Genomic DNA, 14,675 nt, shown 5'->3' on the forward strand with positions numbered 1-14,675 from the left:
TATTCGCCAATAGTAAAGATTTTGGTGGCAAATGTTTTGATGCAATACTGCACGCGATACATAATGTACCGAGGCCGGAAGCCTTCAATGACGCTGTGCACAAAAATTATATGGATGAGAGTATAAAGTCTGTAAAACTTCTACTGCATGGGAGTAATGTTAAGATGAAGCAATATATGATGAAAATATAAATGCTGTAAAGCTTCTATTGCATGAGAGTAACGTTAAGAAGAAGCAGTATGTAGATAAGAATGTTAAAAAATTGAAGGATTGGCTGGAAGACTACCGGAGGAAAAACATACAGAGCATAAATAGCATTCATGAGAACATAGAACAAATTTTAGACTGGACAGGTTCAGAGATAAAGAAATCGCGGGAAATATAAAAGTAGAATATTGCAGTTAAGTCGACATATAGTGTCGACATAAGCACGAGAAGAATCATCACGAGCTGCAATGGTGAAGCAATCATCAAAATTTAACAAAAAGAAGAAAAGTTCAGAGAAGCAGCTCATCGGTAACGAAAAGCAGCGGTTAGTGGAGGAGTTGCACGCTTCAGCGAGAAGACATTTTCCCCGTAAACGCGTCATAGTGCGCGGATACGATGATTTATGGCAAGCTGACCTAATAGAGATGCGTCTTTATTCTAGATTCAACGACAACTATCACTATATACTCACTATTATCGATGTGTTGAGCAAATATGCGTGGGCTGTACCGCTGAAGAGCAAGAGCGGCAAAGAAGTAGTCGAGGTATTCGACAGAATATTTCAAAACTCTGGAAGATGTCCGAAAAATTTGCAAATGGACCAGGGAAAAGAATTTTATAACGCGGATCTGCAGAAACTCCTTAAATAATACGGTATCAATCATTATTCTACGTACTCGGTAATGAAGGCGTCTGTTGTGGAACGATTCAATCATACGTTAAAGAACGATATGTGGAAACTGTTTACATTGAATAGAACATACAAATGGATCGATTCGTTACCATGTCTCGTTGCCAAATACAACGCGCGAAAGCATTGAACTATCGGTATGTGTCCTGTCGATGTTACAAGATCGCCGATAAGCTCCTACTCACAGTCTACAACAATCTAAAGATCGCAGCGCCTGCGAGATTCAAAGTAGGCGGCTCGGTACGCGTGAGCAAATTCAAAACTATCTTCGAGAAAGGTTACACTTCGAACTGGACCACCGAAGTATTTAAGATCATCAAAGTACAGGCGACCAATCCGGTGACTTATCTGCTTGAGGATTTTCGCAGAAAGCCTATTGCCGGAGGATTTTACGAATACGAACTGCCTCGCGCTGCTACTCCTGACGTTTATCTCGTGGAAAAGGTGTTCTGAAAAAGCGGCGACAAGGTTTTAGTGAAATGGTTGGGATTTGACGACTCACACAACTCTTGGATATACAAAGAAAATGTATTGTAACTAATTCTTTATTATAAACATTTTTTATTTTTTATTATAATAATAATATAATATTTTTTATTACAATATCCTATTATAAACAGCTTGTAATAACTTATCTTTTTATTATAGTTACAATATTTCTTACAAACAAATATGTATGTACAATGATCGCTTTTTTAGTTTACAACAGTATCCTGTAATGTTCCCAGGGTAAAGTGTCTGTTGAGTCTGGTACGATATACCGCTTGTCATCATACGGACTCAGAGCAGTTTTCAGTTCGGACACGGTGTAGACTTTGTGCATTTTGGATCGTATGCATGATTGACGACGCCGCTTTTCGACTTCGTCCTTCAGATACTGCATATAATCATCAAATGTTATAGTTCGCGTTACGACGTCGGTCTTGACACCTTTCGCCTTCTTCATGTCCTTTTAGCTGTCTACCTTTAGCGCGTACATCTTTGCTCTGAGTCCGACGAATTCCGTCATCGCTCCGTTATTTTTATCTTTCATCAGACCCGGTATCTTCTTGTTGGCAAGCGGTATACCGTACGCGTTATCAGCGGGATAATCACTCGTATTAAATTTAGAAATATCGCGTTTCATGTGTTCGAAAATATCATCACATTGGATATGATAGATTAAACTATCAGTATCGGTATACATTACTTTACATCTGTTTTGATAGATGGGAGACATGTACTCGTGATGAAATTCATACAAGCAGGTTTTGGATATGTCGACGATATACATACTCATATAGATCGGCTTGTTGAATTTCACCTGGAGTTTACGCAGCTCAACGACGATTAAATTTTCCGAAAAGACTTCTGCTATGAAAATTTGGTTTCGCGATCATTGCCTCAGCACGCATCGTCCATCCCATTTTGTCAACAATTTTATGTCTACGTGATTACGAACGTTTTCCATGATTTTGCCGAATACCGCGTTGTTCATCAATTTGTACAAATTTTTCTCGAAATCGTTTGTCGCGCATGTTCTAAACTGCGTATTAAGTTCGATACAATCGCGGATCCATGGGGATTGAGTAAATTTGAGTACGCGGTATATCTTTCCAATACGAAGACCGTGACGCGTGCACTACTGCAGGTTGAGATAATAAATCACATAACGCTGCTTATCGCATAATTGCGAGAAGCTTGTTCTGCCTTTTGTTCGGAGATTTGCCACTCGTTGAACAGAATGGTAAGTCTGTGCGCGTCATGCAGATGTTGCGGATACTCCAAGTCGACCTCCAGGATGTAACCTATGGGTGAATTTAGCGCGATTGATGATAGTAGTTAAACAAGGGGGATTCTAACCCACTTTTTAAAATGAATTTTCAAAAACCGGACCTTTTTTAATGAAACCTTTTTGAACCTGACCTTTTTAATGAAATCTCTTGAACCTGACCTTTTTAATGAAATCTTTTTGAACCTGACCTTTTTAATGAAATATTATAATTAATACCCCCCCTATTTATTGATACCCCTCCCCCTATTGATACCTCCTCTTTATTGATACCCTCCATCCTCCCCAGAATTGTTTGATTCTATGGGTAAGATGGCGGACGGCCGTGACGTCACGCATATGTTCGGAGAAAAACGTGCCGGGATATAGGTAGGCTCAAACCTGGGCCCCGCGGTTGCTATCCGAACGCTCGAACCTTCTAAGACCACTGTCGCCTATTGCTAGTAGACGTCACATTTACGGGTAAGATGGCGGCCGTGATGTCACGCACATGTCCAGAGAAAAACGGGCCGGGTGTTGCTAGACTCAAACCTGAGTCCTGCGGCTACTATCGAACGCTCCAACCTCCTAGACCACCGTCGCCTGCTGCTAGTAGACGTCATGTTTACGGGTAAGATGGCGACCGTGACGTCACGCATACGTCAAAAGAAAAAACATGGCGGCGGTGTAAGTAGGGTTGAACTTGGGCCCCGCGATTACTATCGAACCTGGACCCCGCGATTACTATCGAACGTCTATCGGACGTCTCTCGAACGTCTATCGGACGTCTCTCGAACGTCTCTCGAACGTCTATCGAACGTCTATCAAATGTCTATCTAACGTCTCTCGAACGTCTAATAATCATCATACTGCAAATAAAGAACTGTATTTTTATCAAACACAATTATCATATAAAATCCTAAGAGGTGAAAGGGATAAGCGTGTTGAAAGAAACATCTGTACATTTGAAATAATGTTTTATTAAGCGTCGTACAATTCTTTCCAAGACCACCAATTGAAAATGTTTAGTACGTTTTGTAAGGCACAATTTTTCATATGATTATTACATCGAAAAGTATTATTCAATTTTTGCAGAGAAGGCATGTCATCGTAATCGGTGTCCACGATCCTAATGATCACGTTGCTTCTCACATTGTCATCCAGAAAGTGTAACAACCATTCCCGCCTCTCATGTCCCTTTACATACACAAGTTGAGATGCGACATCTTCAAGCTCGCCATACATATCACCCACCACAGCTGTAGTAATCAAATATTCAGCTCTGCAGTATTTGACGGTTCCATCTTCCCATTGTAATCCATGATGATTAGCCATTAACCAGTAGGCTCTCGATTTGTCTGATCTTGTGAGCAGATGCCATGGCATGGGACTCGTGAAGATGTAGTGTGAAAGAATAGTTCCATTCTTCAGTATCGCCGCTTCTTTTACAATAAATCTCTTTCCAACCATGTACCCTTGTAGATCCACAAAAGTCGGCACATCCATGGTGAAATATTCTTCGACACGTCCGGGAGAGAAATGTTCTTTATAGCACTTTGTTGCATGTATTATTCTTTTCTCGTACATACTTTCTGATGTTAGTTAAGTTTGCGCACTATGGTGGTTAGCGGGTTGTATTCAACTACACGATCATGCAGGATGAGAAAACATGCAGTAGTATTCGCCGGTATATTCTCCTTACACTCAAATTCTATCCGTACATCCATAGTGGCACTCTTGACGGACTCATTTTGACGCGAACAATTGATAACCACGAAAAGACCTAGACGCCGAAAATCGGTAATTGCTAACCATACTTTAGCACTGTCGCATCTATAATACGATTTACGAAAACGTCTATACGTATCGTAAAGTATTGCGTATTTATTTTTTGCGAAGTCCAAATTTATGTCATCGTACGGATAACACTCTGAATTCAAATAGAGCTTCATATTGATCAATTCGCAGTCATCGAAACGAGTTATATTTTCCGACATGACATTCTTCCGACCAGTCTGCAGCGCAAAGATAACGTATCGAGATTTCTCCCAATTAGTAGCAGTCTTGGTGGTCCACAGGTGTTTGGTCGTGCTTTGTAACAGAAGAAATTCATACAGATCCCACGAGCGGAAACTCATACTCAGGTATTGTCCGTTCTCCAAAGTTTTCAGCATGGAAAATTTATTGATATCGTTCAAGATTACGCGAGGCATTCGCCATTCTTCTCATATCTTGAACAGCTCAATCTTAGGATCCAGTGCTGAAGATCCTAGTAGACTATTGTTGTCGCTGCGCGATCGTAATAGAATCAATTCGTGACGCGCGTTAATCACTATATGCTTGTAGTCTTCACAGAATCCTAGCAACACGCTGAGCGGCACACAAAAGTTGAAGTACCCGTCCGGCGAAATAGTGTCAGTCGTATCCCACGCGGCATTTTTTATGATGGCATTTTTGTCTGAAGATATCGATACATAGTTTTTGAGCGTTGAAGTTATTCCCACGTTTCTGTTACGATCAATCTCCACACCATCCAGTTCATAACGGATCTCATCAAACATGAATGCAACGCCATTATATCCCAACGTTACAGTCGCACCATCGACTGCAACTTGTTTCGTCACCTTCCCCTCGACATAGAGATAACTCTCGCATGGCAATATGTATAAATCCTGCTATTGCATGGGTATTCGTATCTCGTCGCTATATCCAAACGTTGTGTTAGCGTATGGATTGTACGTATGTGTCTCAATCTTGACGATACGCTCGTCAAAGACCGGTTCACTTCCAGTGTTCGAAATGTCAATCATCTTTCTCAATCGTTTCGTACGATGAATCCCAGAGATTTCAAAAATTCAGCGTTCAATACGCTGAGTTTCTTTCGAACGAGGGATTTTGTACTGTTAATCGCGCATCTCGTAAAAAGTATATTTCCAGCTTGTTTCACCTGTTCCACTTGATTCACCACAAGCATTTCATAGATTACGTTTATTATCGTCGCCGTCGCATGTGCAATCTAACGGTAATCTCTTCTCCTCGAAAATCGAGCGACTGTCCTTCTTGATCAACTACACGCACCGTTAAATCTGTAATGCTCCGTGCGGTGATTGGAAGGTAAATGACATGTGTCGATGTTTCCGATATCTTATATCCTGGTGGCACCTTAGGCGAGAATTCATGTATCGTATGTACAGGGTGATGCATCAACATACAGCTCAGTATGATGGGTTGCCAGTTGCTAGGAGCGCCAGTAATATCATCAATGTCGATAATAGCAGGCATGTCGGTATAGTCACTCGCGTACCTGTGAAACGAAATTGTGCACTAGTCGTCAATGGTTTGGCATAATAAGATTAAAAACATAATATTGTTGTGCCCACACCTTTGGGGAACGTATTGTTCCCACGCTCTTGGGAGAAGACGCTCTGTGAAGAAGGCATATAGAGAGTGTTTGACAGCTGTTATCGTTGTCAAGGAATTTGTTTACTAACAACTGAAATAATCAGAGAGTCGCTCTAGTCCTGTCACAGCGTACGGACGTAAAGCGAATTCGTGCGATTATTTATTTTGGATTGATTAAGATCCGTTTTTCTAGGCTGTAAATAAAGCTTTTCTCGTTTAGTATATCTCGAGTTATTTCTTTCACGCGCGGGCACAACAATATTTATAAAATATTTATAATCATTTGAGATTTGAACGTTATCACCCACCCTACCCCGAGAGGATGGGGGGGGAATAACTTTTATTATGTTCTTTAAAAATATTGAACAGGTATTTTTTATTTCTCAATCCAATGATCATTTCTGGAGAATTGCGAAAAATATAATTTTTTGCGATTACAGCGCCATCTATCACGAATCAAAAAAAAAGTTTCGGACAAAATTTACGTATTTTGTGGCGTAGAATCTATATCTGCAATAAAAAATGGGGGTTTCCATTTAAGATTTCAAAGTTGCCCCCAACCCCCACCCCCAGGGGGTGGGGTGGGAGGTCGAGTTTGGTATCATTGGATGTCCCCCTTCGAGACTAACAACTTTCATTAACCACTTTTTTTATCCAATGCATAGTTCTCGAGATATTTCAATGACTTCAGATAAATCGTGCACCCTGTATATAGTTAAATCAACGTCACATTTAAATTAAGTGGCAACGATCCGTTAACGAAATCAATTTTACGACTTACGGGGGAAACATGCGGTTCGTGGAGCAACTGACGTCGATATGCGTGACAAATTTCGACAATAGAACGGAATTAATGCTTGAACAAGAGGTGCGCAGGCATGGAAACATGCTTCCGAACACCATACGCGGCATCATATGCGGTCCCTCGAATTGCGGCAAGACAAACGTTCTCATCAGCTTGTTGGAAAGTCCGCACAGTCTACGTTTCAAGAACTTGTACGTGTACTCGAAATCGTTGCAACAACCTAAATATCGCTACTTGGAAAATCTGCTGAAATCGATAAATGAAATTGGATATTTTACATTCTCCAATAATAGCGATGTGATTCCAACGACTGAAGTGCCCAAGAATTCCATTTTTATCTTTGATGACGTTGCATGTGACAAACAAGATACGATAAGAGAATACTTTGGGTCGTCATTCGAGCGTTGACTGTTTCTATCTCTGCCAGACGTACGCAAAAATACCCAAGCATCTTATACGGGATAATGCAAATTTTCTGATTCTCTTTAAACAGGATGGTACCAACTTGAAACATACATACAACAATCATGTGAACACTGACATGTCATATGAGGATTTTAGTGTATTGTGTTGCAAATGTTGGGAGGATAAATTTGGTCTCACAGTGATTGATAAGGACAGCTCAATGACCGACGGACGATACAGGAAAGGATTTAACGACTTTGCTGTGCTGTGAGATGCACAATCGTTATTGTAACCTCAATGTGATAACATCTTCAACATCCACAAGACAAACATATCAATGATGAATAGTAGCGTGAAGATCATGGATCGTGAAAAGGTAGCGGAAGAGATTGCGAAAACGAGCGAATCGATCCGCAAGAAGTATCGCGCTTTGAAAACCGGTAGAATGGTGGAAAATGCTGCATTGGAGAGACACTTTAAACCTATTATTGAACCTCTCAAGCAAATCGTGGGAAGCAGCGCTAATGTGGAAAGTAACGTTGATGTTAAAACTGAGCCACTATCAATGACTGCGTTCAGTAGAACAAAATGATCAGTGAGCGCTTAGTGATTATTGTCTGTGATTGGAGCATTCTTTTAGATTCTTCATAGACCCAGAAGTATTTACCAATCAGGAGCGAGAATCACTAAGCGCTCACTGATCACTTTGTTCTGCTGAATGCAGTCAATGAATACAAGCGAAGAAACAAAGAGTGTAATATTAAAACCTGAAAAAAAGTTAAAGCGTAAGGCAGAACTTTCACTATTGACTCTACCAAAACGAAAACTATTAAACGATTCTCCGATAGTTCCTACATCGACGGGAGCTCTACAATATGAGGAACTACATGAAATTCACATGAACATTCACCGATTGACAATCTACTCACTGATGATGATGATGATGAGAATGTTTCCGAAACCCCCGATAGTGACATCCGTTAGACATCAGTTGCGAACGTACAAAGGACAACAAACTTTACGTGATCATTTTGGTCCGTTGGGTCAAAAATATATGGGAGCTATGCTAAATAGTGGAAAAGATAACACTATAGATTATGCTTACGGCGTACGCCTTACAAGCAAACCTACCTTTGTGTCAATCGCCGATTTTATTTAAACTCAGTACACTTATAGAGTAGTAAAAAATAATAGACACGTATTTTTTTATATCGGCAATAGTGCAATTTTAAGGGTGAAAATACCTTCTGAAAGATAATTTGACATATTTGGTTTTGAGCGAATATCTTCGAAACCGTGAGAGATAAAAAAAATGTTTCAAATAAGAGTTTAATGGTAATTAACGTTCTTAAAGACAGTATAATCAAATTTTACAATAATTTGATATTTTGCAAAATATCTCCACCATCATCAATTAATTTTGCAAAATTTAAAATTTTTTTAGGATAAAAATTAAAGAAAATTTCATGTCAAATTCAACCATGTATAACAAAGTTGGTTTCCGAAATGCCATTTTTGGAAAATAATCCGTAAACAACTCGCTATGGTGGTATTTTGCAAAATATCAAATTGTTACAAAATTTGATTATACCATTTTCAAGAACGTTAATTACCATTAAACTTACCTCAAACAATTTTTTATCTTTCACGGTTTTGAAGATATTCCTCCAAAACCAAATATAGCGAATTACCTTTCAGGGGATGTTTTACCCCTTAAAAGTAAGATTAAGCACGTATAAAAAAACACATGTCTTTTACAAGTAAATCTACCTTTGTGTCACTCACCGATTTTGTGGGAACTACCTCTTGTATTTACAAGAACGAGTAATTAATTCGTTGCATTTAAGCTCAGGTTATTAGAGATTTTTTAAAATCTAAGGAAATGATAAGGGATTTTCATGTCGCTGAAAACAAATTCGATGTAAAAATTGTAGAGTTAGAAATGACGGATCCAATATGGCGACCTGATCAATCAAAACAATTTTATCTCGCTCTTTGCCGAACCCAGGAATAACCGACGAGGAGGTAGAATCTATTCCCATTTTGTTTTTTCGTATTTTCTTTATTTTCTGTCTTTTTTATTTTCTTTTATTATTCTTTTGTACTTTTTTTATTGTTTCTATTTTCATTTTTTTTACATGTGTCACTAATGTCTTCTATTTCTTTGCAACGACGTCATTTTTCACACCTCGTTTATGTTAATTTCTTTATATTTTTATTCTTTGCAGGAATGATATTTAAAAAAAATTCTTTTATGCACAAAGAATTTGCATACCAAGCACACTTTATAATTGCAATATTATTGCATAATCCACATTTAGCTTCATAATTTTTGAAACAATAATCTACGGGATTATTAAACTCATGTGGTTTCTCTTGTAAATATCCACTTTTGTACCACGAATACTTAAATATATTTATAAATCGAGGAGAAGATAGTTGATTATGAATGAGCGATTGAAGTTTGATAATGTTGTTTCGTAAATGTAAGTTTACATCGTAATTGTATAAAATAATTATATCTGAAAAATGTTTAAGAAAATTTTTCCAAATTCTGAAGCCGAAAACATCGAGAGATTGAATTATTCCAGTCGTTCCTGCGGGAATTGTTAAAATTTTTATATTTTTTGATAATTTGTCCATGGTTTCAAATGTTCTCGAATTTTGGCCACTCCACGAATCTAAAAGCAAAACACTATTGTGGTTGCAATTAGGAAGATAAATATTTGTGAACCATGTTTTTACAAGGTTTGTCGTTATCTTACCTGATTTCGAAGCTAACACAAGAATATTATCAGGCTTGAAAAGATTTGATTTTACACGAGGCCCAAATTCTCCATCCTTTTCTTGTAAAATAATTAATAGCGGTGATAAAAGAGAACCACTTGCTGATATGATAGGCTGAATTGTATAACTGTGAGTCATAAAGGTTGGTGATTGGGTTATTGTTTCAATTTTTTCATGTCCTTTGAAAGATAAAGTACGTCCTGTGTGCATTTCTGAATTGAAACCTGATTGATCAGAGTTAAAAACTTTCTCTTCTTCAACTAGTGAAATTTCTGTTTTTATTTTTTTATTTTTATTTTTTCAACAAATTTATTAGCTTCTATTTTTAGTTTACTTATGTTTGTTAAGGTTTTCTGCGTTATAAATTTATTAATTTTTCTAGAAACAATGTGGTGTTTCTGTTTGAAATTAAAAATCCATTTTTCAGATGCTTTAAAAAAATCTGCCGATAATTGCAATTGATTTATAGCATTCAAAGCCCATCTGCGAATATCCAAATCATGAATTGGTAATGATTTTTGTAGAGCATCTTCAAATTGAGTGAATACATATTCTGAAACTTTTTGCAGCTTTTCGCGCCTACTTCCGCCTTTTGAAATGTCTTTTTCCCATCTATATAGTTGTTTCTTTGAAGTAACACGTCTAAATCTGGCTTGGACTGTCGCAAACTTTAATTTATATTTTTTCCCTGATTTCCAAAATTCAATAACTTTACGTTTATATTCTTTATCGCATTCTTCTGTATATCAGATAGATGAATTTAAATTAGAATTCGTAATATCCTTAATGTAATCGTCATCATCATTTTCCGCAACTGAAACTGTTTGTAAAATAACACTTGCTTCTTCTAAATTCAAAGTATTAGGTGCGCAACTAAGTTCTCGCTGTTTTTTTGATGAAAATGCAACTTTATTGTGAAAAAATGGTTACAAATGAATCATTCAAAATATTGCCCATCGCTAGCGACAACTTTTTCCCATCTTTCTGGCAGAGCTCGAATACCGTCACGGTAGAAGTGTTCGTCTTTTGAGGCTATCCACGAATCAAGCCACTTTGAGATGTCTTCATATGAGCGGAACTGCTGATTAGCCAGACTATGTGCCATCGAACGGAACAAGTAATAATCGGACGGCGCAAAATCTGGGGAATATGGCGGGTGGGGTAAGACTTTGAGCGTTTCTAAGTAGGTTTTAACGGGTTTGGCAACGTGAGGCCGAGCGTTGTCATGCTGTAGAATCACTTTTTCGTGCCTCTGCTCGTATTGTGGCCGCTTTTCGCGCAGTGCTCGGCTCAATCGCATCAATTGAGTTCGATACCGTTCCCCAGTGATGGTTTCGTTCGGTTTCAACAGCTCATAATAAATAACACCGCCCTGGTCCCACCAAATACACAGCAAAACCTTCGCAGCGTGAATATTCGGCCGAGCCGACGACGTAGAAGCATGACCGGGCAGTCCCCATGATTTTGTTCTCTTTGGGTTGCTGTAATGAATCCATTTTTCATCATCCGTAACGATGCGATGAAGAAAACCCTTCCTTTTTTGCCGCTGGAGCAGTTGTTCACAGGCGAAAAAACGACGCTCAACGTCTCTTGGCTTCAAATCATAAGGAACCCAAGTTCCTTGTTTTTGAATCATTCCCAACGCATGCATTCGCTTGGAAATGGCTTGGCGGGTAACTCCTAATGCTGAAGCAAGCTCTTTTTGCATTTGGCACGGATCCTCATCGAGCAATGCCTCCAATTCAGCGTCTTCGAAGATTTTTGGCCTTCCTTCACGCGAATGGTCGTCAACATCGAAATCACCGTCTTTGAAGCGACGGAACCAATCACGGCACGTTGTTTCACTTAGAGCAGCATCTCCGTAAACTTTTTGGAGTTCTCGATGCGCTTCAGCCGCCGTTTTTTTCGAATGAAAGAAGAAAAGCAATACTTCCCGCAAATGACGATTATTTGGCACAAAATAAGACATTTTCACACAACCAAAAGTATATGACGCAAAAACAAAATCACTAATGCGTCAAAGCGGTTTGTTTACCATATGTCTAAGCTTGGTTCATGACATTTTGGTTATGTCACAATCGACCAGCACTTACTACTGGAGCCATCTCTTGAAAAACAGCGGGAACTTAGTTGCGCACCTAATAGTGTAGATTTCTATATACAGATAATCTTGAGTGGCATCTTTTATCAGATTCTCTAATTGCAAACTAAATATTTTCTCATTTTCGCTAATAACAGTTTCAACATTATATTGAGGCAGATCAAAGGTCATTGTTAACAATTTCAAAATGTTCTCTGGATTTAGCGCCATTGTATTTCACGAAATGTAGGAAATTGAAGAAAAAATAAAAAAAGAAAATACTTGAAGAAATTAAAATAGGTTGGGTACTTATATACCGTGGGCGGCCCGAACTCGTACGCGAGTGAACGGCAGCCCAGTTCGCCACGTCGCAGCGTCCTCGCAAACTAACGGCGCCCGGGAGACTCGCGCGCTCGGGCCGCGTCCGCAGCACGGCAACCCGATCCGCGTCAAGACGTTGACTCGTCGCGTGCTCAGGCACGGTCCTGAACAGAGGTGTTATATTCAATATATAGTCCACGAGAAAGCTATGTTAGTTTTCGCATCACTGCAAGACGGCAAGACGGTATGCGGCATTTGCTTTGTAGTGAGTGAATTTTTCCGCTCTGTGTATAAGTACAGGCACGCGATAGCCCCGAAGAGCGTTCGTATTCAGAGATGACAAACGGAGGACGTGGCTTACGGCCCACAAATGGAGTATAAAGCCCATTTTTAAATCCATAATTTTTATATCGGATTTGTTTTTAGCGACATAAAAATCCCTTATCATTTCCTTAGATTTTAAAAACATCTCAAATAACCTGAGCTTAAATGCAACGAATTAATTACTCGTTCTTGTAAATACAAGAGGTAGTTCCCACAAAATCGGTGAGTGACACAAAAGCAGATTTACTTGTAAAAGACATGTATTTTTTTATATGTGCTTAATCTTACTTTTAAGGGGTAAAACATCCCCTGAAAAGTAATTCACTATATTTGGTTTTGGGGGAATATCTTCGAAACCGTGAAAGATAAAAAATTGTTTGAGGTAAGTTTAATGGTAATTAATGTTCTTGAAAATGGTATAATCAAATTTTGTAACAATTTGATATTTTGCAAAATACCACCATAGCGAGTTGTTTACGGATTATTTTCCAAAAATGGCATTTCGGAAACCAACTTTGTTATACATGGTTGAATTTGACATGAAATTTTCTTTAATTTTTATCCTAAAAAATTTTTTAATTTTGCAAAATTAATTGATGGTGGTGGGGGTATTTTGCAAAATATCAAATGATTGCAAAATTTGATTATACTGTCTTTAAGAACGTTAATTACCATTAAACTTTTATTAGAAACATTTTTCTTATCTCTCATGGTTTCGAAGATATTCGCTCAAAACCAAATATGTCAAATTACCTTTCAGAGGGTGTTTCCACTCTTAAAATTGCACCATTGCCGATATAAAAAAATAAGTGTCTATTATTTTTTACTACTCTACAAATGTACTGAGTTTAAATAAAATCGGCGATTGACACAAAGGTAGGTTTGCTTGTAAGACCAATTCACTCTTTCCTCAAAGGCCATCTCTCTACCCACCCTGATAGCTTCTGCCTCCGATCATCGGTATAAAAACCGGCAATCCGCCTCCGCGAGACACAAAAAAAAGTCAAACTCGCACTCAAACTCACTCAGATATTCTGCTTTTGAGCATACAGAATTTAGAATTCAGATTTGAGCATCCAAGTATTCCAGACTCAGATTTTAAAATCCGAGTATTCAGAGCATTAACCCTTCAGATCTTTAGAACATCCAAATATAGAACATAGACAGATAGAACATATAGACATTTTGATAAAAACGTGACCTGTGGCAAGTGCGCAGTGAATATCATTCTTAGTGAGGTCTCGCCAACCCTCCTCAATCAAAGAATTGGCTGTCATCAATTGGACATCCGCAAACGAGCCCTATGTGGACTATTTCCAATTATTGTTTTCCTCGTGTAATCACCGGAACCAGCAGTAAGTTGTTTTCTTTTGTTCTACCTCCCTTATCGCCATTTTTATCAATTCTACCATTGTTGAAATCCGGTTTTACTGGGCCATTAATATCATTTGGTGGTATCCATCCAACGAGTCCTCTGTTTTTTCGAGACAGTGTACGGGATTAGAGATCCCTATGATTTTGAACACCAACTTCAATACCTCCGTTCCACCATTAATATTTCCTTAGAGACCGCCCAGACCCGACACTCCTTCCCCCTTTCCTACTCCAACGTTTACACCTTAGTCCTTCTTCTTCTTCTACTCGTCCACTCCTTTTACTCTTCGATATCGTATTCTTCCGTCTCTTTTTCCGAATTATCCACTCCCTTAAATTCACCTGACGGCTCTCGTTCCCCCTCACCCGACTAAATTTCTACTCATATTCCTTCCCTTTTTTCATTCTTTCTTCTTCCACTTCACACACTCACACATACACATACACAGCCATATGTAAATTGTAATATTCAAAACCACGCCATAATATCATTTTGTTATCATCTTTATTTTAATAAATCTGTTAATAG

At 38.5% G+C, this 14,675-nt stretch overlaps 1 protein-coding gene across 1 annotated transcript; it reads left to right on the top strand.

Moving 5' to 3' along the window:
• The first annotated feature begins 455 nt into the window (after positions 1-455).
• Positions 456-1,351, top strand: LOC112590390 (uncharacterized). The gene is made up of 2 exons (XM_025306705.1): positions 456-752; positions 965-1,351. The coding sequence occupies exons 1-2, from the start codon at positions 456-458 to the stop codon at positions 1,349-1,351; spliced, it is 684 nt and encodes a 227-aa protein (XP_025162490.1).
• The last annotated feature ends 13,324 nt before the right edge of the window (positions 1,352-14,675 follow it).

Source organism: Harpegnathos saltator, unplaced genomic scaffold, assembly GCF_003227715.2.
Source record: "Harpegnathos saltator strain DR-91 unplaced genomic scaffold, Hsal_v8.6 scaffold8, whole genome shotgun sequence".
Taxonomy (NCBI): domain Eukaryota; kingdom Metazoa; phylum Arthropoda; class Insecta; order Hymenoptera; family Formicidae; genus Harpegnathos; species Harpegnathos saltator.

What these genes read in the sequence shown, in the direction of transcription:
- LOC112590390 (XM_025306705.1), top strand. Translation starts at nt 456, where the DNA reads ATGGTGAAGCAATCATCAAAATTTAACAAAAAGAAGAAAAGTTCAGAG. An exon ending in GCGGCAAAGAAGTAGTCGAG is followed by an intron (nt 753 to 964) that starts GTATTCGACAGA and finishes TACATTGAATAG; the next exon opens with AACATACAAATGGATCGATT.